The sequence below is a fragment of the Tenrec ecaudatus genome, chromosome 12 (genome assembly GCF_050624435.1).
Source record: "Tenrec ecaudatus isolate mTenEca1 chromosome 12, mTenEca1.hap1, whole genome shotgun sequence".
NCBI classification, from domain to species: domain Eukaryota; kingdom Metazoa; phylum Chordata; class Mammalia; order Afrosoricida; family Tenrecidae; genus Tenrec; species Tenrec ecaudatus.
The window spans coordinates 26,856,939-26,883,430 of record NC_134541.1 but is presented as its reverse complement, the minus strand read 5'-3'; the positions used below and the strand labels follow the sequence as shown (position 1 = coordinate 26,883,430).

Genomic DNA, 26,492 nt, shown 5'->3' with positions numbered 1-26,492 from the left:
ATCGGTCAGTGTAAGACATGAAAAAATAACCTATAAATTTTTAAGGGTCATGAGGGAGGGAGGGAAAAAATATGAGAAGCTGATACCAAGGGCTCAAGTAGAAAGCAAACGTTTTGAAAATGATGATGGCAACAAATGTACAAATGTGCTTGACACAATGGATGGATGGATGGATTATGATAAAGAGTTGTATGAGCCTCCAATAAAATGATTAAAAATAAATAAATAAGTCAGAGAGCATATAGAAAGTGAATTTATTTCTCCGATATGTAATTAAACAAATTTTAAGGAAAGAAAGTATTTTAACAATGGGCCTTTTCTAGCTCTTAGGTAAAAAGAAAGAGGATGAGAATAGGAAGGACAAAAGCCTTCCACGTGACTTGCTGTTTGGTCTATAATCAATATGAAGAGGTGGTCTTTGGAAACACAAAAAAGGATAAAATCTTAGTTGACTGTGTTCTTGAGGGAACCAATCAAGCTCAGCAGCAAAAAAGTAGCAACTAAAATGTCCATGTAGAGCACTAGGGTCCCAAAGAACATTCTTCTTGTTTCTTTGGCTCTCTTCCCATCAAGGACACAAACGTATCCAACAGTAGCATCATAATGAATTTCCCTACAGTTTCTTTTTTTTCCCCCTACAGTTTCATGATGATAATGTATACCCATTATAAGACTAGAGGAAGACTCCAGGAGAGAAATAAGGAATATTTCTCGGTAAAAGAGCCAAGGCTGGGGAAAGAGCTTTCTTGTATTTCTGTCTTGGAGGTGGGCTGATGCTGAAGTCAACTGGACTATAGCAATTCTGGTTTGAATAAGGAACGGCCTCTGGGTGTAACAAGGTGTCTGGTGTGCATGGTTCAGTAAAGCAGGAGAGACCAGGCCCTCAGCACGTGCTGCTCTTTCAGTGTTGGGTCCACTTGATGCTCTTGAGGTCAATGCCATCTTGTACCATCTCCCAGAGAGGGCTGCCAAAAAGAAGAGATTTGGGGTGAGGAAGAGCTCAAAGAGGAAGCAGTCAGTGTTGGCTCTGAGATCATTAGTAATGGCTTGCCTCCTTCGGTCCTTATTTCTGTTCTGCATCTTTCCCTGGCAGATCCCAATACAGATAGCTAGTAAGTCTTCTGTAGTTACGTGAAAATCCTTGCTAGTTCCAGCCTCTCTTCAACTGCCAACAAATAATAACTTACTACCCTAGGTTCAGCAACGCTAACTCATAGCACCCCTATGGGACAGGGTAGAACTGCCCCCATGAATTTCCAAAACTGTAACTCTTAAGAGGAAAGCCCTGTCTTTCTGCCTCAGAGCAGCTAGTGGTTCCGAACCACAGATCTAGGAGTTAGCAGCCCAACATGTAACCACTATGTCACAAGAGCTCCTTCAGTGGGCATCAGGCATGGTCATATTCTAGAAGCTCCTATCCCACTTGTGAGAGCCTATGGACACAATTTCCCTTGGGGGATACCAGAACTTGTGAGTCATGTATAAGCATCAAATTCCAAGCTATCTCCTAACGCCCTCTTCATGAATGGCCCACTTTTCAGCACTAGTTTCTAGGTTTTTCTCTACAAGTAGGGGTGGGGCTTATCCCTAAATTATGCAGGTGTACAGCACCCTCATCCAATTCCTACCATCATCATCTCATCTGAATTACACTGTAGTTTCAACTTCCCTGGATCCAATAAAAAAGGAACTTCTTGGAACTCGGACCTGAGCATCCCATCACACAAAAGAACTGCTACTAAGAAGTCTCTGCTAAGTTCTGATCCCCTTTGCTTGGATATATTGAATAATAGTACTAGGCCATACACTTCAATGTTCTATGAGATTCTGTGGCTTAGATTTCTCCAGTTAATATCATTCTCTTTTTGGCTTACTCCTTTACACTATAATTCTCAGTATAACTTGCGATTTGTGACATTTTCCATGGCTCTTTGAAAGTACATATTTCATTTATGTCCCTTCAGGAAAAGTCATTTATTATGGGGTTGGGTATAATTGAATGGGTTCAGACTTACAGAGAAACTGCATACAACAGAACAAAACATTGCCCAGGTTATCATAAGCTCACAAAGGAAGACTGGCTGAAAGCTACAGGGATCAGGCTGAATTCAGTTTGTAAGAGGAGAGAAGGAATAGGGTGCACATGAGCCACAGTTAGAACAAGGGTTTTCTGGCAGCATGGTCAGTAAAAATGCCCCTTAGGAGGGTGGGGACAGATCAAAGGATCTAAATATAACCCCCTACCTGGGGGACAGACGACAGAAAAGTGGGTGAAAGATGTCGGACACTGCAAGACTTGACAAAACAGTAATTTATAAGTTTTCAAGGGTTTGTGAGGGTAGGGAAAAATGAGGAGCTGTACATGGACCCAAGTAGAAAGAAAATATTTTGAGAACAATGATGGCAACAAATGTATAAATGTGCTTGACACAATGGATGTAAGTATGGATTTTGATAAGAGTTATACACGCCCTCAATAAAATAGTTTTATAAGTACATTTTTTGTATACTTTTTCTGCATATAGGAATTCATAATCAACATTTTATTTAAATGTATCAATTAGTGTAACATACTAAATGAATGGAATAAATATTTAGTGACTATATAAAAAAAACCCTTGGGTATGACAGAGAGTACAAGAAAGCCAAGCTAAAGAAAAAGTCATGAGCCCTAGAAAGTTAAGAAATCTGTAAATGCTTAAGCAACTAAGCTTGGCCGTGGGAAGAAAAATCCAGACCACAGAAAGGCCTGGAAGCTCCTACAAATGGAAGCAGAGTGTATGCATGAACTTTTAACTCCCAACAACTGGATCAGACATTTCAAAGTCAAGTTGAGCTAGAGCAGAAGCCATGCTGTGAAAACACCCAGAGCTCTCACTGTTCCCATGAGAAACCTTAGCTCTGTGGTTCCTAAAGGAAACCATGGTGGCAGCTGACCAGTCAAGGACCCCTTGGCCTTTACATGTACCTTTCCCAACAGAACTCTGAGCAGTGATTCCCAACATCTCAGAATCTGATAAAAACTCTAGAACTATATCACTCCATAACACTTAGCATATAATTCAGAGCAGTTATGTATCTAACTACTGAAGTTGAACTACAGAGCCCAAATTAAGAATCCCAGTTTGAAGGGAGTTTTCCTATAACTCGTTAATAAATCAGTAAGGTTTTTCTTAGTACTGCTGCGGTGACAACTGCTAATACTATCAATAAACAAAAAACCAAGGTCACTGCCATCGAGTCAATGCCAACTCACAGCAACCCTATAGGACAGGGTAGAACTGCCCGTGAGCTTCTGAGACTGCAACTCTTTAGAGAGTTCAAAGCCCCGTCTCTTTCCCGAGGAGCGGCTGGTGGTTTCAAACTGCTAACCTTGTAAGATTGCACCCCAACTACTATCAATAGTAAAGAAAAATACTACCTGCATTTATGTGGTATTTAGCATTACCATTAAACAGGCACTCTGGTGGTATAGTGGGTGATGTGCGATGCTGCAACCACACAACCAGCAGTTGGAAACAGGAGACAAACTGCTGCTCCGTACAGAGCTACAGACTCACAAACCCACAGGGTCCGTGCTAGTCTATGCTGTGATATTGCTATGGGTCAGAATTGACTTGATATCAATGAGTTTGGTCTTTACTTTGTTTTTCAGTCTTTAAAAGGATACCTTCTCATCGTCTAAAAATGTGGAGAACTGCTTTCTCACATGGAACTTCTAAATTCTAAAATCCAAGCACTCTCAAGCTTTGCTCTCAGAAAGTGTAAAGAAAGAGCTCAAAGACAAGAGGAGCCCACACTCAAGTTTCCCCCAAAGGGCCCCCAGTACAATACTGTATACCTCATTTCTCGCAGACGCTTGACATGCTGGATGCACTTCTCCACTGTGTAGTCCACTTCTTCTTCTGTAGTGAAGCGGCCAATGCCAAACCTGAACAAGGGAGAGGAAAAGAGCTCTACATCAGTGCACTGGTACCAGGGTAAATTCATTCGGCAAATATTCGCCAAGGATCTTCCTACACATAAGACATAGAGGAGAATGTGGTCCCCTTCCCACTTCAGCCCACTCCAAAGTTAGTCTTTCTCAGAACATGACATGTAGACCACCCTATTTCCAATCACCCAAGAAGATTCCTGTGTGCGGCAAATACAATCTCCTATCAACCTGTGAAGGGGTAGAGTCTAGCCTGTCAATCAGGTCATAGCCAATGAGGCCTCTGTGTGGGCATGGCCTTCTCCTGAGGATCCTGGGAATCCTTGTCTTCTTTCTAGAGTGGGACACACTCTCTCTGCTTTATCTTCCTGTTGACAAGACACATGGAGCTACGCTGATGGAGCCAGAGCCCTGGAGCTGGAGGAGCCACATGGAGATCCACACCAGCTTCCACCGCCACTGAGGCCACAAGACTTTGCACCCTCTGTGATCTTCCTGCATTCAGTGTCATTGCATGTGTTGCATGAGTCTGAAGAGAAATGTATAGAGTGGTATCGGATATATGGGCTAATATCAGACTTATAGACTTGATCTAAACTGGGCTGGCATGTTTTCTCAATATAAAATTGCTCTTTTATAAAAAAATCTTATATATACGAGTGTCTCTGGATTTGTTTCTCTAGTCAGCCCAGACTAACACACTGTATCATCTCCAGACCTAGTGAATCAGAATCTCTGGGTAGAGAACTCAGGACTCTTCCTCCTTGATGAATTTCCCAGTGATACTCAATAAAGTCTGAGAACCATAGCACTAGAAATTTTTAAGAAGCATCAAGCAGGTATAAAGAAAACTAGACATAGACTAAGACTATAAAAAGAAGTGGAAGATTCAAAAAGAGAAGATCTGCCTCTTACAGATGTTGCAGCACTGACCTGATGGAAGAATGAGCTAAATCTTCATCAGTGCCAATCGCTCTTAGGACGTAAGAGGGCTCCAGGGAAGCAGAGGTACAAGCACTGAGGAGAGAAATACAAGAGCCGTACTCAGTTCATCACAACAACTATGTTTAGTCCCAAACTCCTAGGTCACTGGGGTCATACCCTACAAATAAAAGAGACAATAGTTGACAGAACTGAAGAGTCAGACATTACTGGCCCATCGAGGTACGTGAACCTCTCTCCTCCACCTCCTGCCAAACCATGAAAGAGCATGGTGCCACATGGGCTGGGTTTGACCAAAAAGGCAGTAGAGGGCCCTGTGTTAATTCTCAAGGATAGAATATAACATCTGTACCAGTCTTGAGGGCAGCTAAATCCTTGGTGACCTTGGAGAATTCAATTCTGGAGGCCTGCAGCAGAACTACTGACATAACCCTAGAAGAGATCTATAACGCCTGGGACCACAAAATTCTACCTAAAGAAATCCTCCCTGGTCACAAATTTCAGTCTGTGCCAACCCAAGTACACAATGATCACCCATAAAATGACCTTACTCTTAACCAAGAGTTCTTTCCCTGTCACCTAGCACTATTTCCACCTATACACTGGGAAATTTAATAAACGGTCCTGGCATGTAGAAGTCCTGCCACATTGATCCAGCTCACCTGCCTGAGGACAAGGCGACATCCTTGAGTGCCATCAGCAGGCTTTCCCCTTCTACGTATGCAAAGGACAGGTTGATACAGCCTGTAAGACAGAGCCACAATGAGGGGGTTCTCAGAGTCTCAAGCTTGTCTAGAATGGGGACTGAAGGGGATCTACCTGGGTAATGGTGCTCAGGGTCCCCATTCATCACCACATTGGGAAGGTTCTTCATGATCTTCTTTGTCAGTCGTTCTGCTAACTTTGAGATCCGCTCATGGTCATACTGAGGAGCAGGCAAGGGAGGGCTAAGCACAGTGACCATCAACCAAGTCAGAAACACACAAGCTGAGGAGTCTTTCTATGCCTGGAAATGTCTGTTAGTTACTTAGCACTCTAAGTTACTCATGGAGACCACTGTATCCGCAGCACTGAACACAGTGCCTGGGGTGCAAAAGAGGAGCTTAGTAAACAGGACACAGTTCCTAACTACCCAGAAACATATGAGCAAATAACTATTAATAACGCTTAAGTATGGTAGCTTATAGTATCCCCCTTAGAGCAAGCAAGATGCCAGCAGCACTGGGACAGTGAAAGGTTTTCTTAAATCTCCTTTTCTGACTGTCCTTCTGAGAAGCCTTTAAATAGGAGATCTAGTTTCAGGGAAAGTTGTGGGTGGAAATTGCTCTCCCCATACCTCCATCTCTTGTTGTGCCACCTCACACGCTGCCCCCAGCCCCACCACCAGGGGTGTGGGCACTGTCCCAGACCGCATACCCCGCTCCTGCCCCCCTCCACTCTGCAGGGCCTCCACACGCACACGGGGCCGGCGGCGAATGTAGATGGCACCAACTCCTAGCAAACAAAGAGTGGTTTAAGAAGAGAGAAAGAGAAATGTAGATGAGACAAAGTATCACTTTCCAAAGGGGTTTAAATAGTCTTTCAATTTTTCTCTAAGTCTGAATTTTTCTAAATATTGTAAAAAGTTTGGGTTAAAAGAAAAGGCAGTTAAAATATAATTTTAAACAAAATTATTTTTCATACGCCAGGTGACTCACAGAAGGAATAATGACAAAATGGCTTAAAGTAGTTGCTATTCATGTAAGAAATGTGTCAGTAAGGCAGCATTATTAATAATAACAAAGAATAGAAATAACTTAGAGGCCTTCCATTAGGGAGATGATAATGGTTATGTCCATACAGGCATGTAAAAGAACGTAGACATGCCTTCTGTATTACACTAATAACCTAACCTCTCTACAGCCCATTGTTCAAAAGCTACTACTACTGCTATGGTGTCAGTTCCAACCCTTAGTGACTACACAGGGCACGGTAGAACTGCTTCATAGGGCTTACGAAGGGCTGTACACCTTTATGATGCACAATGCCTTATCTCTTTCCCTTGCAGCAGTGTGTGACTTTGAATGGAACACCTTTCAGTTAGCAGCCCTGTGCTGTACCCATTGTGCCACTGGGGCTCCCAAATAAAGTTTGCACTTCAGATTTTGAAAAAAGCTGCATTGTTGGTTGAAGCAAGTAGGATGCAGAAAGATGAGTATCACATGTTACCGTTTAGCTAACAGGTATGAAGCCCAGTGGAGGCAAGGCACACATGTATAGAGTAATTATAAAAAATTACCTAAGGCTCAAGTAGAAAGAGTGTTTTGAGGATGATGATGGCAACAAATGTAAAAATGTGCTCGACACAATGGATGGATGGATGGATTATGATAAGAGTTGTACGAGCCCCCAATAAAATGATTTTTTAAAATTACCCAAGGAACTGCCTCCCCAGAGGGAAGGAACATGGTTGTATGTCAGAGGTGGGAGGGATACTTTGCACTGCACTTTTTAGTAGCTTTTGAAGTTTGAACCTTGTGAATAAAACTGGTACCATGGTTTCTAAAACAGTAAACAAGCAAGCAAGTGAAACCTTTACGGAATGTAAAAGTGGTCAGAATGGAAGTAAATCCGATACAATCTCCCAGCGCCTATCACACTTAAAAATATGTATAACCTGTGAGTCAACAAACTGTCTCATAGGAATTTCTTACCAAAGTATGAGAATGTGTACAAAGGTAATTACTAAGTAGTCAAGAGTTAGTTTTTCAATCGCAGGGGCATGTGCTAATGTTATTTTCCTGACTCTTCTCCATACAGAACCACTGTCCAGGCAGGGACAGGAGATACCATAGAAACTAAGACAGTGGTTTCCAACTTAAATTTTAAAGGACTTAAATTTTAAAAGTATTTAAGTACCCAATAATATTTATGAAGACATATTTCATTTCTCCATTTGAAAAAATAAAATTCAAGTATCCCAAATTCAACATGCTCAGACACTATCCATTTAAACCTATTGAGATCATGACTGTGGACATTAGCTGTTTGGAGACAAGGATATCTGAATAATTCTGATCAGAGCTGCTCATTAGTATGATACAAGTGGTTGAATAAAAATAGATATATATGTAGGATAAAATCAAGAGTCCTGATGAACAGTGGTTAAAGCACTGGCGGGGGTGGGGTGGGGTGGGTATTAACCAGGAAATCAGCTGTTTGAACCCATCAGTTCTGCTAATGCTCTGCTGGAGAAAAAATGTAGCAGTGTGCATTCATAAGATTACAGTAGCAGAAACTACGTGTGCACTTCTACCCTGTCCCACAAAGACACAAGGAGTTCGAATCAACTCAACAACTATAGGTTGTTTTTGTTTTTACAGGTCAGTAAGCGACTTTACAATGTGTGGGAATGCTTTTATTTTTCATACTTCTAGGAATCCATCATACTGTTTTCTACCAGTATAAACATACACAGATGACACACCCAATAGACACAGAAAGTATACCAGCAAAAGTATCACTAGTCACCACAAATCTGAACCCCAAAGACAAAAGAAACGTTTGTTTGTTTGTATGGCTGCTTCCATAATGTCGGGAACAACTATCTCTTCCCAAAGGTTGGGGGAAGAAGCATAACTCAAGATTGAACACATTCCTGTAAAAGGATCATGAGTAACAGAAAGGTATCCTGGAGAGCATAATGGAGCACAGATTACTAAATCTGTTAGAAACCAAAATCAAAAGACATATAAAAGCCCATGTAATCTTGACCAAGCTAAGGCAAGATATCAAGAATGAAGGACTCATAGAGAAGAAAGCTGGGCCTATCTAACTAAATTTGATATGACAAAATCTCATCCCTCAGCCAAATTAGCCTCCACATGCTTTCTAAGGTTTTCTAGATTGAATGTGAAGAGTGGCCTACTGGATAGTAACTTCTAGGGGTTACAAATGGGCACGTACTCTTGTACGACCGCTAAATGACAACTGCATTGTGTGAGGTACTCGATTTCCTCTGAGAGCAAAGAAGTGTCTCCAAAAGATCCACGGAATGAACTGCTCATGGGTTTCCTGGAGGTCTAAAGAGGAGGAAGTCTAACAGTTGTTTACCTTTTGGACCATAAATTTTATGACCACTGATGCTCATGAGATCAATTTTCATGTCATTGACATCAAGTGGGATCTTCCCAAAGGCCTGGGCTGCATCAGTGTGGAAATAAACCTTTCTGGAACTGCAAATCTGCCCTAAGAAAACAACAGAGAGCAAAAACAATGTTGGTCCCAAAATATAGCACCATGACCACATCACTAGCCTCTAGCCATATAATAAACCATGTCTATCTCTTTCGGTTCTAGCTTCCTTGACTGCATGAAATAAGGAGGGAAAGCAACAAGTCAAATTATCCAGGATGTTCTACTATGTAACGCTCTTCTCATTGACACTGGTTTTGCAATATACTGCGTGTTTTTTTGTTTGTTTATTTGTTGTCGTTTTTAAAGAAGAAACATTTAAAGATCTATTTACTAATATAGAAGCCTGGTAGCATAGTGAGTTACGCATGCGTTGGGCTGCTAACCATGAGGTTAGCAGTTTAAAACCACTATCTGATCCATGGGAAAGAGATGAGACTTTCTACTCCCACTGAGAGTTAGTCTTAGAAACTCACAGGGGCGTTCTATCCTTCTATCCTGCCTGAACAGGATCACTATGAGATGGAATTGACTCCATGGCAGTGAGAAAAAACTATTTATTTATTTTTTGCTCTTTACTAATATGCCCAAGAGATTATAGGGCAAGCCTCTGGTCCTAAATGGGGATAATAAAGAATGAACAAAAACTTAAGTTTCTTTTCCTTGATTTCCCTACTGTTCTCTGTAAAGTATTACAATGCCCAATGCAACCCTGCTCCCCACACAGATTATACATCTATGATGTTCGTACCTATTTCCGCAATGGGCTGCTTCACTCCAATCTCATTATTCACAGTCATGACTGAGACCAGGCTGGTATCTGGCTGGATGGCAGCCTCTAGGTCCTAAGAAAATACAAAATGAAGAGACTACCATATCAACAAAGTCCTCTTAACTCAAAACATATGCAAGCTTAGTCTAAACACGTATTCGAATGGTAAAATAGTGACAACAGCAAATGCCGACAAGGACGCAGAGAAAGCAGACCATGTATGCACTGTTGGTAGGAATGTAAAACTGCCAAGCCTTCATACAATCTAACATGCGATTACTATGTGATCTCATAGTTGTACTGTTGGGTATTTACTCCAGAGAAATGAAAGATTTCAACTCATGCAAAATAAACGTTCATAGTAGATTTATGATAGCAAAAAGTTAGACAAAAACTTGGGCCTTCAATGGGTGACCAGTGAAAGCAAGTGTGGTAGCTCCATACTATGGAACATTACTCGGGAATAAACGAAGCAAACTACCGATACATAAAACAACTTGAACGCATCTCCAAAGACATGCTGAGTGTAAGAATCCAACTCCAAAAGTTTACATACTGTATGGTTCCATTTGTACAATATTACTGAAATAAAGTTATAGATATAGACGAAACATTAGTGTTGGTGTAAGAGCAGCACAAGAGGTGATTGTGGTGATCGGGACTGTTCCTTTATCTTAACTGCCTGACGTTCCACAAGCCTCCACAGGGGATGAAGCTGCAGAGACCTAAACACACAAGCACAACTGGGGAAATAACATTGTGGGCCATGTCAATAGCAACATCTTAATTGTGATAGTTACTATACTACTACAATCATTTCAGGTGATAGTATATGTTTCACTTAACATCTAATTTTGCTAGGTATTATCACTCAGGGAAACTGGATCTCTGTACAGTTTCTTTCAACTGCATGTAAATCAGTTATTATCAAAATATAAAAAGGTCAATGAATTAAGAGGAACTTACTACCTAGTGGTCAGAGTACACTGGCTAAGGACAGAATAAACAGCACAGAACAGGGTTACTATTAACACAAAAGACAAGATCCCATCTAACCTAATCATTTACCTTATCTTAAAGAACTTACTAATCCACCATCATGATGCCTTCCCCCACACTTAGTCTAATGTAGGTGGTTCTCAGCTGTATTCTCTCAGTTCCATGTTTGCTTCCTTCATCGCTCTTATCCTAACTTAAAACTGAATTACAATATATTTAAGAAAGTCATTTAAAAAAATCGGTATACCTCCTAAGTAATATGTTCCATATATAATGTCTTAACATGTAATTTGCTGATGTTACCATTCCCAGACATTCACTCACAGATGTTCAATGTTATGATTTACTGTTCAAAACAATGCCATATATCAGGCTGTAAAAACACATTTAATACATTTAAATAAATAAATAAGTGTAAAAAGAAGTACTTGACTTACATTAGAACCAACTTATGATACAGTTGTGATACGCTGATATTAAACACAGTCATCTGACTGGAACCCCATGGTAAATTAGGAACTTACTGTATACCTTTGTTTACTTGTTTGTGGTACCAACCCTTCACTAGTCTAAGCCCCCTGAAGGTAGGAACTAGGCCTGTCTTGTTTATCCCTCTATCTCTAGTACCTGCCACTATTGTACAATACACCAAACAAAAACAAACTCACTGCCATTGAGTCAAGGCTGATGTATCACAGCTCCCTGTGGGTTTTCCAAGACTGTAACGGTTTAAGTGAGCAGAAAGTCCAATCTTTCTCGAGTGGAGCTGCTGGTGGTTTCAAACTGCTGACTACTCGGATAGCAGCCTAACACATAATCACTACACCACCAGAGCTCCCTATGGTACAGTAAAGAATACTAAGTGAAAAAAAGGGCAAAATCCTAAGTATTACAAGAAATGAAAATGCAGAAATGCAACTAACAAGAAGCCTTCAAGACACTGAGCCTAGTTGAAGAGAGAAACATATGAGGGGGCACCCCCCAAAAAACAGGGGAAAAGCTTTCATAGTATGCATTTTTTCCTGCTAGGCAATCATCAAGCAACTTGCTCTGAGTTAGTGCACCCAGTGGCATCGCCTGAAAAGGTTCTCTGGTCACAGTGAGGTGTTTTTTTTTTTGGTCTAACTTCATTTTTTTGTGATGGTCAATTTAAGAGAACAGTGTGCCCTATGGAATTTTGTTTCCTGCTTGGGAAAAGTGCCACAGAAACTGTTAAACATAGCTTACAAGGGCAGTGTTATGAATAAAGCTCAAGAGTATGAGTGGTTTTCTCATTTAAAAAATGGTGAACTGTTGATTGATTGATGATAAATCTCGTTGGAAATGTCCACAAAATCCGTGCACTTGTGCTTGAAGACCAACAACGAATCACTGAAGAGACGGGGAAGTTATCTGGATTATCTTGGAGCTCGGGTCAGTTAATTTTAATGGAAAATTGGGAATGAGAAGGGTCAATGTGAAATTTGTGCCTCAACTTCTGACTGACCAGCAAAAAGAGCTTTGAAAGAACCAAAATGACCCAGACTTTCTTCCCAAGGTTTTCTTTTGGGTACGCTTGTATATGCATAGTACAGAACAGAAATAAACACTCATTAAATGCTATGGGAATTCAGAGAGGACATTTCAGAAAAGGTTGGAGCAGGCAAAGAGATTTCATCAGGAAGGTGGGCTTTGAGCTAAGTTTCTAGAAGATGGAGAAGATTAAGGTACGTATAAAAAAGATAAACCCAAATCCACTGCCACTGAGTTAATTCCAATTCATAAATAAGCTGTATAGGGTTTCTGAGCTTACAGATCTTTACACAAGCAGACAGCCTCATCTTCCTCCCTCAGAGTGGCTGCTGGGTTCAAACTACTGACCTTGCAAATCGCAGCAACAGTTTTACCTGACAGAGTCACCTGACAAGGCTCCTTGTAAAGAAGATAGTAGAGATCAAAGGTAAGGTGGTATAAGGCAAGGCTACAGACAGAACTGGCCAGGATATATTAGATACTGTATATACTCATGTATAAGCTAATTTTTCAGCACATTTTTAATGTAGTTTTTGTGGTAAAATTAGGTGTCTCGGCTGATATTTTGGTTGGCTTATACTCAAGTATATATGGTAATATAAGATGTATGGCTAGAAGGGACAGTATTCTTAAGGGACACAGTAGTTGGCAAGACTGAAGCACTAGTTTTCGACGAGCACATACATTCACTGGGGCTAGTATGATCTTGATATCAAAACGTGACAAGGAGATCACAAGAAAACTAGCTCAATATTACTTTTGAATATAGATGCAAAAATTTTCAGCAAATGCTAGCAAACTGAATCCATTAATATGAGAATAATTATACATCATGACCAAGGGGGATTTAGCCCAGGAAACAAGTTGATTCTATGTGGCCACTGCAATTAATTATAAAACCCAGCGTAGAAACAGAGTGCCATCGGTGTCTGATTCAAGTGCCAAGGGCTGGCAGAAGGAGGCATGTCTGACTCCCTGATGGTCGCAGGGAGGCCAAAATAGGCCAGATATGATCCTCGCTGTTTTCGTGGTACCATGGAAACCCATTGGCTCAGGAGTGAACGACTAAAGATCTTCTTGAATTGCATTTAACATTGTGCTGGAAGCTCTTGCCCAGACAATTAGACAAGAAATAAAAGACATTTAGATTAAAAAGGAAAAAGTAAAGCTATATTCACAGGTAGCATGATCTTAAAATATAGAAAACCTTGTGGAATCTTTACAGAAAAATTAGAGCTAATAAGTTAGCAAAGTCACAGGACACAAGACTAAAATACAAAATTCAGCTCTGTTTCCACACACGAGCAATGAATAACGCAAAAATGAAGAAAGCAATTATATTTACAATAGCTTCAAAATAATAAAATGTTTAGAGCTACAAAGAGACAGATGTTGACAGGTACACAAGAATAAATGACAAAGTACATATTATAACATATATGAGGATAAGTAAGAAAACATGGCTACAAAACCTGTAGGGAACTGCGTGTCTCCCCACCCTGGATTTAAGCCATGAATTTACTCTCGGTTTCCTGCCATACAAACTGCCCTGAGGTTTTACTGCCCTTTGTCTCAATTCCCGCCAGAGGGTGGCTGCCTTGACCCTTGCCAGGATTGGTGCTCTTTCACTAGCAGCTGCTATGCTCATTGGTCAATACATGACTGATGGCATCTCCCCCCAGGCTTACCAGGAATGCTTCATTAGCATACTTACCTGTTTGAACAGTTGCCCGCCATTTCTTCCTTATTTAGAGATGCGCGACTATTGGCTACCTCAGCTGTACCTTACTTTACATGTGACGTAATGGTGCCAGCCCCTGGCTGGCTATTTAAACCTCTGCTCTCAACTCAATAAATGAGGCTTGATCAGATTCCTGTCTTGCCTCCATCTCTCCGTGCCCTTGCCCATCTTCATTCCCAGTCCCTCTTTCAGGTCCACGTTGTTGATGTCCCGCTGGTTGGGACAAAAGCTGTAGAAACTTTATTAAACAAAAATATCAAAATGAAAAAAATATATATATCAAAGTGTCCCAACATATCCTCTGCCTAGGTCTGAAGGTGGTGTTTCCATCTCTCTAACCCGTTCCCAAAGATTTCTGAGCTCACTGATTTATACCACGCCCAAGTAGCAGTTTTGACATCCTTCTAAATATTATTTGTTGGGGAACAAAAAGAAGTCTGGAGGGCAAGACCAATCATACCTATACATGCACACTGTAGGACAGCTGGAGTCAGGTTTTCGAATGAGAATCTCCAAGGATAGCCCGTTTTACCCTCAAAGAATGAGCAAATGTATTGTCATGCTAGCTAGAGGAATCGGGCACAAAAGGTCCCATATTTTATGAGACATTCAGAATAGGCAGAATGTCCACAGAAACAGAAAGGAGATTTATAGTTGCAAGCAGTTAAAACCCCAGAGGACAGAGTAGAACTTTCCCTTCTGGATTTCCAAGACTGTAACTCTTTATGGGACCAGAAGCCTCATCTTTCTCCCTCCGAGAGGCTGGTCGGTTTGAATCTCCAACTTTTCAATTAACAGCTCAGTGAATAACTGAAGTGACTAGTATGAATTTTGGGGAGGAAGGAAGGGGAACAATGAAAATATTCTGGAATAAGATGGTGGTACTTGCATAACTTCATAAATGCACTAGAAACCACTGAATTGTCTGGTTTTAAAAGGTAAATTTCGCTTTTTACGAAGATGGCACCAAAGGCAAAGAAGGAAGCCCCTGCCTCTCCCAAAACGGAAGCAAAAGTTTTAAAGACCAAGAAGGCCCTGCTGAAAGGCAGCCACACACACACACACACACACACACACACACAAAGATTCCCCATGTCACCCACTGTCCTGCAGCCCAAGACCCTGAGACTAAGAAGTCACCACAAATACCCTCGGAAGAGCACCCCCAGGAGAAATAGGCTGGACCACTGTGCCATCATCAAGTTCCCCTTGACCACGGAGTCTGCCATGAAGAAGACTGAAGGCAACACCACACTGTTGTTCCTTGCGGACGTCAGGCCAACAGCACCAGATCGAACAGGCTGTGAATTAGCTGTGACACTAAGTAGCCCTGGTCAGCACCTTGATCAGGCCTGACGGGGAGAAGAAGCGTAGGTTGGACTGTCTCCTGACTGTGATGCTTTAGATATTACCAACAAAATCAATCATTTAAACTGAGTCGGTTGGCTAATGCTAAATATAAACTTTTCCAATAACAACAACAAAAAAAACAACCCACCAGGTAAATTTCATGGTGTGTGAATTCTATCGCAATGTTTAAAAATGTATGTAATAGCATATAAATGACCTTGAACGTCAGTGAACAAAATTCTCCTTCATGCCCATGGGGATGAGAAATCGCTCAGAATTTTTAGGGCAAGTAGAAAAGCATCTACAAAATACTTCATAAATAAAGTCTGGTAAACAGTCAACAAATACTGGCGAGGGGTGGTTAAAGAACTCATTCAGGCAAAGAGCTTTCATCCAGAGGTGACTAAGATCCAGGATGCATCGCAGACAAGAAAATGCAAAGAAAAGAATGATTCCAGAAGCACTGAAAAGAAATAGCTCTCAGCATGTTAACTGACTGAAGAAGACAGTAGAAACCAAGAATGATGGCAAGAAACAGATTATACTTCTAAGTAAAGGCTATGTCTACAAAGTACATCTTTGTTTAAGGATACTGGTGCCGAAAATCTGAGGGTATATATGTTGCCATCATCATTTCCAAAACATTTTCCTTCTACTTGAGCCCTTGGTATCAGCTCTTTATCCCCTTCCCCCACCACTCCCACCCTCCTGAATCCTTGATCAATTATAAGTTATTATCATATTTTTTAAAAAGGGAAATATGGTTGGCGGGGAAGGGAAAAAACGGGAAATATTCTTAAGAAAACTACACACCCTCTTGAAGGATACGTGTGTGAGAGAAGAGGGGGCTAAGCTTCGCAGTGACAGTGAGTCTTGGTGTCCTGCACTTGTGTCCCAGTGGTTCTCATGCTACCCAGGAAGGACTGACAAAGCTAAGAAAACAAGCCTCCCAGAGAAAAGCAGGCTGACGCATACTCAGGAAACATAGCCTCCGTTTCTCTAACAGGTCTCCTCTGCATCCTACCCCAGCGATTAGCTCTAGCCCCTCAGGGAAAGCCGAGGCTGAAGAGATTTGATTAGCTGAACACAGCTTCTAATATGTGGTGCCCTCCTTCAAGAGTCTCTCCTACCTTTAGGTCGATGATCCCGCTCTTCTGCACTGGCAGGTAGGTGACCTGAAAGCCCTCAGCTTCCAGTGAGCGGCAGGAGTCCAAGACACATTTGTGTTCAGTCTGAGTGGTGATCAAGTGCTTTTTCCGTGACTTATAGAACCGAGCCACCCCCTAGACATTGGTAGAAGCAAGAACAACATTGTCAGAGAGACAGCAATAATTTCGATTGCCTTTATACAGGGAAAATAGTTAAGGCAAAATATATGGACAATGACTATACTTGGGAGTGCAGGGAAAAGCCTCTCCGTGTCATATCTATTTAAATACAAACTTTCCAACACCCAACTCTAGCAGAACAGAAGTGAAGCTTAAGCTTAATGCTTGCCGAAAGCAATATTTATGTTAGCATCTCTTCAGAGAATTAAGGTATCTGAAGTGCTGTACTTATACTGGGTCTTTGATTCCTTTTATGGGAATTTTCTGAGGGAAATATTTCAAAAGGATAGAGTCAAAAGACAAAATATGCTGTCATTAAACTTAGAATTTTTCAAAATTGAAAAATGCCCAGCAATAAATAAATAAATGGCAATTGTGATAACACAACTCTCTGGAGCAAAATGGAGCTAACTTAAAAATAAAGGAGGAAAAAATAAAATAAAGGAGACTGTGTTATTAATGGATAAAAGGAGACTATAGAAGACTAAATATAATATTCTAGAATTCATGAGAATTTAAAAACAAATTTTTTTTTTCTGGAATAATGCTACAAAAATTCTTAACAGAATTACTTTTATAATGCAGGACTGAGGTCAAGGTAAAAAAAAACTTTCATTTTTCAATTAAAGATTAAAATTTTCATTTAAGATTATATAAACTCAAGTAGAAAGAAAATCCTTTGGAAATGTGCTTAATATAATGGATGTATGGATTGTTATAAGAGCTGTAAGAGCCCCCAATAAAATGATTTATTAAAATTAATGAAGTAATTAAAAAACAATATTCCAGTAAAAAATTATTAGTTAAAAATTCTCAAAACATGCCCTGAATTGCTTACATTTAAAGAATGAAAAATATTAATTCAAAATAAGAAAAAAATGATAAAAAACAAAATGTACCCAAAAAACCAAAGCATATAATAGAGTACTACTTTTGAAACAAGATACTAATTAAAGCAAAATTATAACTAAATCAAAACTACATATTCAGGAGGAGAGAGAAATTTAAAAAATAACAAAGTTTTAGGAATTGATTTATACCTTATTATATCCCCAAAATAATTTACACCAATAATATGAAAAGTTATTGTACGAAACCCCAATAAAATGATTTTTTAAAAGTTATGGGGAAAAGGAGAGTTGAGTGGAGGTGTCCAAAATTTTATTACTGTTATTTATAAACAGTACAACTTGAATTATTTTTTTCCCTTTCTTTTCTAGCTCAGTGATTTATGGAATATCTCTCCCTGCCAACAAGTCGAGTCCAAAACACAGCAACCCGACAGGACAGCGTAGAACTGTCTCCGTTGGTTCTAACTCTCTAAAGAAGTAGAAAGCCCTTTCTCCTGAGGAGCAGCTGGTGGTTTTGAACTGTTGACCTTTAGGTTAGCAGCCCAACCCATTACCACTAAGACACCAGATAACTCACTCACTGCCATCGTGTCAATGCCTACTCATAGTGGCCCTAAATGACAGGATAGGATTGCCCCTCAATTTTCCGAGACTGTAACTGTTTATGGGAGTAAAGGCACATAGTGTGTCTAATCTACCCAATTAAGAGACAAAGGGGAGCCTCACCCCAGCCCTTGACCCCTGGATTTGACATCTGTGAAGACTGTCAAAGCAAATGATTGTCAAAAGTTTAAAAAGGGCTTCATAGTCCAGCGATCACTCCACCTTTGGAGGGCTGTCCACTCTGGCTGTTTGGTCGGGGCAGTCTGAAGGACGCCTACTGCTCATAGGATCAGGCTCTGTGCTGATAACTCTGGAACCCGTCCCAGGTCTCCTACACTCAGGCCAAGGTCACAGAAAACCAACACTGGCAGCATAGTTAAGAGAGAGGGTGTGAGGCCAGTTGAAGTGAAATAGGCCACAATTTATCTGAACCTTGACATTCACTGTGGGAGAAAGAGGCGTTTTACTCCATGAAGGTACAGTCTCAGAAACCCACAAGGGGCAGTATCACCCTGTCCTAGAGGGGCTATATGAGTTGGACTCTACTCGATGGCAATGCGTTTGGTTTGAGCGGGTTCTGACACTCACGAAGTAGCCACAGTGGTGTAGCAGGTTACTACTCTGGGCTGCTAACTGCAGTCAACATAAAGGTTTGAAGTCTCGGAAACACAGAGGGGCAGTTTTACTCTGTCCTATAGAGTCACTATGAGTCAGAATCAACTCAGTGGCACTGAGTTAGGTTTGATCTTTTATTTGTTTGGTTGACATTCCCCAAAGTGATCCTTACAGCGAAGTCCAGTCAAATGTGATTGTGCCCTATGAGACACCAACATGACGACAAAGGGTGGAATTGTACCTGTGCTACAGTCAGAAGTATGTACTTTCTAAGAGTAGGCCCCAAGGATAAAGTGACCAATCCCAGAACGAGTGACTAAGGGAATGCCTGCAGAGGGCCCCATCACCACCAGGATTTCTAAATGGGGACAGAACGAAGAGGAACTTGTTAAAACAGAGCTGATCAGAAAGAGAAGGAAAGGCTGAGAGGAGAGCAGCCCTGAAATCAAGGCTGTAAGGGTGAAGCTAGCATGACAAGAAGTAGAAATGCTGACTTGCCAAATGTTGTGTTAAATAAATTTTTATAATTTTTTTGTGAAGTAGAGAAACATGCCCAACTACAAGTTTACTCTAGACTTCACTGGGACTAGAGCAAATGGATGGGGAAAGGGTCAGGTCGCTATTGTTCACTTTCTGAAGTAGCTGTTATCCAAAAAACCAAGTGGTTAGGAATCAGAGAGCCATCACCTATCCTAGGCAACCACCTCACAGAATTAGTTCAAGAGGAGTAAAGACTTAATTAAGGTAGAGTAGACCGCTAAAGGTTGAAAAGTCACCAAACCCAAAAGGGGGTTTTTATGTGCCTTCTTTTCACAATGTGATGGTGTGGGTGGATGGGAAATACATATAGATCCCAGTTATGGAGGGAGAGGCCAGATAAGTCCTCTGGTTCCCTTCTCTTACCTTAATTGCTATGTTGTTGGATTCAGTAGCACCGCTAGTGAAAATAATCTCACGAGGATCAGCCCCAATCAGAGATGCTACTTGCTGTAAGAAGAAACAGAGAAACTTACAATCAGTTAATCGGGCAGGAACGAGGGTGCAAGCAGAGACAGGCCAGAGCTCTGAAATAAGGACAACACCCCGTCCCAGGAAGCTCCCCACTCCAATAACATTCTCCATTTTAAATGTGTAAATTGAAGCTTGGAAAAGTAAGTAACTTGCCCAAGATAAGTCACCGAGGAAATGCTGAAAGTAATGAAATACCTGAAGTTGAACTCCAGGGCTTGCTTTCTGAATCTCTTCCCGAGAATCTCAAACCCTTTCCATCCCTATGCACCCCCAGCAAAAAGGAAACCTCTTTCCCACAGGCCACTGCCGGCATGACCTCAGAACTCCCCAGACTCCTCTGTACTCACCTGGCGAGCACGTTCCACGGCCGCCTCACTTTCCCAGCCATACGCATGTGTCCGGGAGTGTGGGTTCCCGTAGTAGTTGACTAGGTAAGGAAGCATGGCATCAAGCACCCGGGGATCCTGAGCACAATAGAGTAAATTCAGTTTTCCTGCACCCACAGTCAATTCAAGGCCCTACTCTATCCCCTCATACCTGCCCAACCTGCCTCAACACATGTTCAACCCCTCGAACCAGAGTTCTCAACCTGTGGGTCGCAACCCCTCTAGGGGTTGAACAACCCTTTCACAGGGTTTGCCCAATTCATAACAGTAGCAAAATGACAGTTATGAAGTAGCAATGAAAATAATTTTATGGTTAGGGGTCACCACCACATGAGGAACTCTATGAAAGGGTCATGGCATTACGAAGGTTGAGAACCACTGCCTTAGACACTACCTAAATTAGCCCTCAACCAATCTTCCATCCCCTCAGATACTAAGCAAAAATCAGAATATACTCCATCCCAATCGATCTCAAATCAAATGTAACCGTTACCTCATCAGGAAGTCTACAAATACTGCCTGGGTCTGACACCTGTTTTTGCAAGCTGTTTCTATTCCTCAGTGGGAATGGGGGACGGGGTAAGTACCAGGTGATACTGTTAGAGGGCCTGACACCACAAAAACTCTGCTTAAGATTTTTGTGCAGTATTTCAGCACATATTTGTTGTTTATGTATAAAGGTGGCCTTATATTAGTTATATAACAGTTTTAATAAGCCCAGCTTACGGGTATAACTATAGTTAAAAGGCAAAACTCTAAGCTAATTTTTTTGAACTTTCCAATGGACTCAGGGCAGAACTAGTATTATCCAATTACAATGATGCTTCAGATCACCTGACTTCATCCTCATTAGCTATAAGTACTCATTGTATTTGGGGGCTTTTTTGGGCGGTTGTCTGTATTTTGGGAGGGGGGGAAAAGAGGAGCTGACACCAAGGGCTCAATAGAAAATAAATGTGTAGAAAATAATGACAACATACGTATAAATGTGCTTGATTCAATTGATATATGGATTGTTACAAGAGCTGTAAGAGCCCTGAATAAAATGCTTATTTTAAAAGTCAATGATTTAATCAAGTGTTCTAATGTATTAGCTATAATGCTGTAGTAAGTAGTATTTGCTACCAAAAATCAGTAATTTTTAAAAATGAAGAAATAAAGGAAAAAAATGTAAACAGGTTTCCATTCAGTTACGAATATTGTTCTAACTAATAATGTAATTCAATGTAGAGATTTTGTAAATTTAATTAGGATGCACTATCCTAATCTAAGATAGGACACTTGAACAATTTATAATTATACTTATGTTATTCTATTATTAAAATTGATAACATTACTAAAGATTCTGTAAGGAGCCCTGGTGATACAGTAGGTTAAGCACTACCATTGACATTCTCAGGAAACCCTATAAGGGGAGGAGTTTGGCTCAACTGTATTGAGTCATTGTGAATCCAAATCAACTCTACAAGAGTAGACTGTAAGGATCCGTATGGTCAGGGATGAGACAAAGTCCATAGAGAAGGGAGAAGACTCTGTACTTAAGGTGACACTGTCATACAAAGTGACCTATGAAGGCTTAGGACACAAGAGGTCCTGGTAAATATCCTTCTTCACTCAAGGTAAAGCCCTACATTAACATTTGAGAGTTCATCGTGTGTCAAGTGCTGTTCTAAGAATTTGATCATTTTTAACCATTTACCCAAGTTCACAAAGTTACTAAGTGGCAGTCCAGCTTATTCTAAAGCTAGTACTTTTCATTACTGTAGATTACCAGCTATCAAGTAGGTGAGACTGTTAATCACAGCTGTTCAAACCCTCCAGCCACTCCACTGGATAAAGAGGCGGCGATCTGCTCTGAGGAAGACCTACAGCTTTCTACCGGATGGCAGTGGGGTTGTCTGTTTGGTTGTTTTTCATAACACCTGCATTGAAGAAGTGGCCAGCTGTAGCCCACCCATTTCTAGTGAAAGAGGACTCAGGTCTTCTGTCTAATGGCTCAATGATGACTCTAGAACTCAATGGCCCCTCACATTTCTGTTGACCGTCTCTTATTTCCCGATCATAACTTGGGGAAAACTGTGTCTCCAACCTTACCAGAGGAGTGGTAGATTGCACATCCAAATAGAGAGGTCGCAGCACGGTCTCTGCCTCTGGAGCAGGAGTTGTGTCTGAGGGCGCATGCTGTACCACTGATCAAGAAAAATAAATAAATAAAAGGAGTAGAACACCAAATGAGAGGCGATGCATCAAAGCTAGACTTAGGTAATGCAGCGTAAGAGCTGGCCAACCTCAAAGGGCAAGGAAACAAAAACAGCTGAAAACCCGAGCCAGCTGCACGAGAAGGCAAGGGTAATGACAGTACCTCGCGCGGGATGTTGGAAATAGGCAGAGCTCGAAAGGGCAAAACCACACAGAAGGAATGGGGAGGCAGGGATGGCGAGAAGCCCTTGAAAGGATGCTGGAGGGAGTGGAGCCTCACTAGGAGCTCTAGAAGATGTCCAAGAGAGCTCCGACGCCTAGGAGGGCCCGCTGCGCAGTTTGAGAGGTGGCTAAATGAAGGTCAACATCAGGGAGCGGAGGGAAGACTACGAAAGGTGAAGGGAGGGAGCGGATACGGAGGGCAGTGCGCAGGACGCGGACTAGGCAAGGGGCCTTAGGGATAGTCAGGTGCGCAGCCCCGCTCAGAGGACCAGCCCTCTCCTTCCCCAGAGCGGCGCAAGGAGCAGGAGCCTTAGCGTACCGCGCACGCGCAGCCCCCGAACGGGCCCCCGGGACTTCGACGCTGGGGCTGCCACCAAGGTCGCGGCCACCCGCTTCCAGGCGATTCGCAGCAACATGGTATATAGAGATGGCAGTCTCCCACCCAACACGACACCGCTCCTTGGCCCTAAAGTCCCGGAAGTGTTGCCTCGTGCCCCGGAAGCAATTCTTCGGGTCGCAAAGGTCCGACGCCTCACGTACGCACTGAGACGTAGAGTTGAGCGACTGCAGCCGCAAGCGAGGTGAGGCGGGGGCCCCGCGGCGTGGGGGGCCGACCGTGCAGCGGGTGGAATCACACTCCTCGCTCCTTCTCCTTGCGGGGCTTTCCCAGACCCTGGGATCCGCCCCCCGCTCCCGCCGACCTCCCGCTCCGCGGGCGGGTGCCGGGGCCCACACGTCCCTGTCCCCCTCCACGCAGATGCCGGTGGCCGTGGGTCCTTACGGGCAGTCCCAACCCAGCTGCTTCGACCGCGTGAAGATGGGCTTTGTGATGGGTTGCGCCGTGGGCATGGCGGCCGGGGCGCTCTTCGGCACCTTTTCCTGTCTCAGGTGAGGGTCACGGGCTGTCTCCTGGGCGGGACACCACCCGGCTCCGGCCCGGAGCCAAACGAAGAGTATTTGCTCTTCTGGCCAAATTATTTGGACACACTCAGACATGAGAGTCTGGTTGAAAGCCCCAGTGTTTACGAATTCGTTGTGTGTCCTTAGGCCAATTGGTAGACTGGTAACGACTAGCATTCCTCCACGAGCACTGTAACGCCTGCCTAAAGAGGATCAGGTCAAACACACTTAGCACAAACGTTGCGTTGGAGTAGAAGCTGACTCATAGCGACCCTCAAGGACTGGGTAGAACTCGCCAGTTTTATCTAGTTTCCGAGACTTTACAAGCCCGGTCTTTGTTCCCCTGGCACAGAAGGTAACACATGTTTAGTTCTCAATAAGTGATTGTGACCACTTTTGCAGACATTATTTTTATTTCCAAAACCCCACTGTAACCAAGTCGATTCCAACTTACAGGGACCCTGTAAGTCAGAACTGCCTCAGGGCGTTTCCAAGGCGGCAAATGTTACAGCCGCGACTTTCTTCCTCAGCAGCTTGAGTGCCAACCGCTGGCTTTTTGGTGCCTTTATTTATATTTCCAGTTGCTAATAATTAAACTCATGTGGAAACATTATACTGTCCTGGAAACAGCATGCAAAGATAAAGTAATTATACTCTATGCAGAACGTCATTTTCACTTTTATAGAGACCATTCTCATTTTTTGAAATTGCAAAATTACCATTTACTAAGCACTTAACTATGTGTCAAACGAAATAACTGCGTGCAGAGTTGTCTTATTACAACATCGGTGTGACCGCTGTTCCTTATGAACCCTACTTTACAATTAGCAGGTCCTATAAATTGCTTTTTAATCCAGATATGGCTCCAGAATCCATCATTGTCTCAACACCAGGAAACTATATTGGATCATATATACCCTGAATGAAAATGGATAAAATCAGCATTAAAAATTTGCTTCCATGTTCGGGTACTTATCAGGGCATCTTTTGCCTCCTTTAAGCTGAAGACGGGTTGATATATGAGGAACCTGGGTACAGAACCTAATGGAGCCTTTTCTTGGTCCATACTCATCTCAGGGGACAAAGACCATGCTTGGCCATTGGTGAACCAAGGCATGGGGAGTGGCCAAATTAGAAGTGCTTGATTCAGTTAGTAACACAAATTGTAATGCTGTTTGTTTTGACAATTGGTCATATCTTGGCTGCTTCTTCACAGGATCGGAATGCGGGGTCGGGAACTGATGGGCGGCATTGGAAAAACCATGATGCAGAGTGGTGGCACTTTTGGCACATTCATGGCGATTGGGATGGGCATCCGATGTTAACTGGTGCAGTGGTTGTCTAGTTTGTCTACCCTCTCCCACCAATTGTAACCCATGTACTATAATAAAACAGCCTTTGAGTAATCAGAGCATCTGTTAGACGCATTGCATGTACTCATCACCCACCAACAGGTTATCAAGACCACCCAAGTCATCAGAAGTCAGCATTAAATCACCTTACCTGCCACCTTCAGTAGCCTGCTGACATTGCTTTAATGAAGGCCAGGCATAGAAGTCTTTTGGCAAGAACACCTTGCAAATCTGTCCCTTGTGATTAAAGATTTCTCCTACCCCAAGCACTTCTCATGCACTGCTCCTGGAGCTAAACTCCCATGTTTCTGAACGGGTGAAGGAATTCTTCCTAGGACTCCTTTCCCTCCAACGATGTTCCTTAGGAAGCCCAACTACCACATGTACCTAGCTATCTACCCATCTTAGGCCCAATGAGGCCATCCCAATAATCTCCACTGCTGACCTGACTGTTCATCTCTCCATACTTTCTCCAGCAATTGAGCTCATCCCTATACTTTCAATAAGAAAATTGCCACATCGATTATAGCACTGCCACTGCTGTTTTGAGACTAACTAGGGGAGTAGAAAGCCCATCTTTCTCCAGAGGCAAGCTCCTGGTAGTTTCAAACTTCTAACCTTGAGATTAACACCCCAGATCTTAACCATTAACACCAGTAGGGTTCCTTCCCTATGATTCCAGGACACTAACAAAAGCACCACCTACTCAAGTTGTTCAACAGTGAAGCCTCTACTTCAAATAGTACTTCGATCAGGCCAGGTCATGGAGCACATTAAGGTGGGCACATCCAGTTGTCTCCATCCCTCTAAGGTTCAGTACTGACTTCTGGCCAACTTTGTGGTACATCCAACCTGGCACTTCCATAGCACATCTTGCCTGGCCCCCTCGGATGCTTAGCCCAGAACATTATGGCCACCTAGGTCCTGATTTCCCTTCCAGCTAAGGTCCTAGACATAAATTCAAAACACCCACAAGTCAGCCATGTGCTACAAGGTGGGGAAACTTGAATGACTTGTCTGGAACTTCCTCCCATGCTTACTTGCCTCCTGCCTTCAATAGGGTAGTTTTAGGTGGTAAATACAACATAAACCAAAGCCCATTGCCTGCTAGTTCATTTCAAATGGTCAAGGATTAGCAAAGCCTCATCTTTGTCCTAGGATCATCCAAATGTATCACCTAGCTAGTGGCCCAACTCATAAGCCATGCTACCAGGACCCAGCTGAGGACACTATAATTACCCGGAAGGTTTTTCTACATGCATTCAATCAATGAGCTTCAATTTCCTGCCTGGAGAGCTGGAAACAACCCACATTAAACCTTGTGTGGTTGGTATTAAGGAGTTCTGGTTGTGCAATTTGGGTTTGCTTATACTAACGCCTTTATAAGTGAAAAACTGATGAAGTCTAGATTTCTTCAAAGTCTCACTAGATTTAACCACAAGGTCTACTTCCATGACAGATATTTTCTTTCAGATACAATAGCTGGTTAACTACATGGTTATTTTAAATTCAAAACAATTTTCAGTTGCTTAATTTCTATATATCACTGTGAGCTAAACTGTTCAAATTTATTCTATTAGCTTGATGTCTGAGATACTTGAT

The 26,492-nt window shown here is 42.2% G+C and overlaps 2 protein-coding genes across 2 annotated transcripts; one reads left to right on the top strand and one right to left on the bottom strand.

Moving 5' to 3' along the window:
• Positions 1-237: 237 nt before the first annotated feature.
• Positions 238-23,134, bottom strand: NFS1 (NFS1 cysteine desulfurase). The gene is made up of 13 exons (XM_075563700.1): positions 22,958-23,134; positions 22,312-22,406; positions 20,179-20,295; positions 19,724-19,807; positions 16,554-16,706; positions 9,801-9,894; positions 8,969-9,103; positions 6,213-6,370; positions 5,696-5,801; positions 5,539-5,620; positions 4,868-4,951; positions 3,842-3,931; positions 238-965 (listed from the first exon to the last, which is right to left on the bottom strand). Exons 1-13 carry the CDS (start codon positions 23,052-23,054, stop codon positions 902-904), a joined length of 1,359 nt encoding a protein of 452 aa, XP_075419815.1. The 5' UTR covers positions 23,055-23,134; the 3' UTR covers positions 238-901.
• Positions 23,063-24,949, top strand: ROMO1 (reactive oxygen species modulator 1). Its single transcript, XM_075563701.1, has 3 exons — positions 23,063-23,219; positions 23,396-23,526; positions 24,755-24,949. Exons 2-3 carry the CDS (start codon positions 23,396-23,398, stop codon positions 24,861-24,863), a joined length of 240 nt encoding a protein of 79 aa, XP_075419816.1. The 5' UTR covers positions 23,063-23,219; the 3' UTR covers positions 24,864-24,949.
• The last annotated feature ends 1,543 nt before the right edge of the window (positions 24,950-26,492 follow it).

Bases quoted from the DNA above. Each gene is read 5' to 3' on its own strand.
- ROMO1 (XM_075563701.1), top strand. From the start codon at position 23,396: ATGCCGGTGGCCGTGGGTCCTTACGGGCAGTCCCAACCCAGCTGCTTC. The intron at 23,527-24,754 runs GTGAGGGTCACG...GCTTCTTCACAG, and splicing joins GGCACCTTTTCCTGTCTCAG to GATCGGAATGCGGGGTCGGG.
- NFS1 (XM_075563700.1), bottom strand. From the start codon at position 23,054: ATGTTGCTGCGAATCGCCTGGAAGCGGGTGGCCGCGACCTTGGTGGCA. The intron at 16,707-19,723 runs GTAAGAGAAGGG...ACCAATGTCTAG, and splicing joins CCAACAACATAGCAATTAAG to GGGGTGGCTCGGTTCTATAA. The intron at 4,952-5,538 runs GTGAGCTGGATC...TTCTCTCCTCAG, and splicing joins GTCGCCTTGTCCTCAGGCAG to TGCTTGTACCTCTGCTTCCC.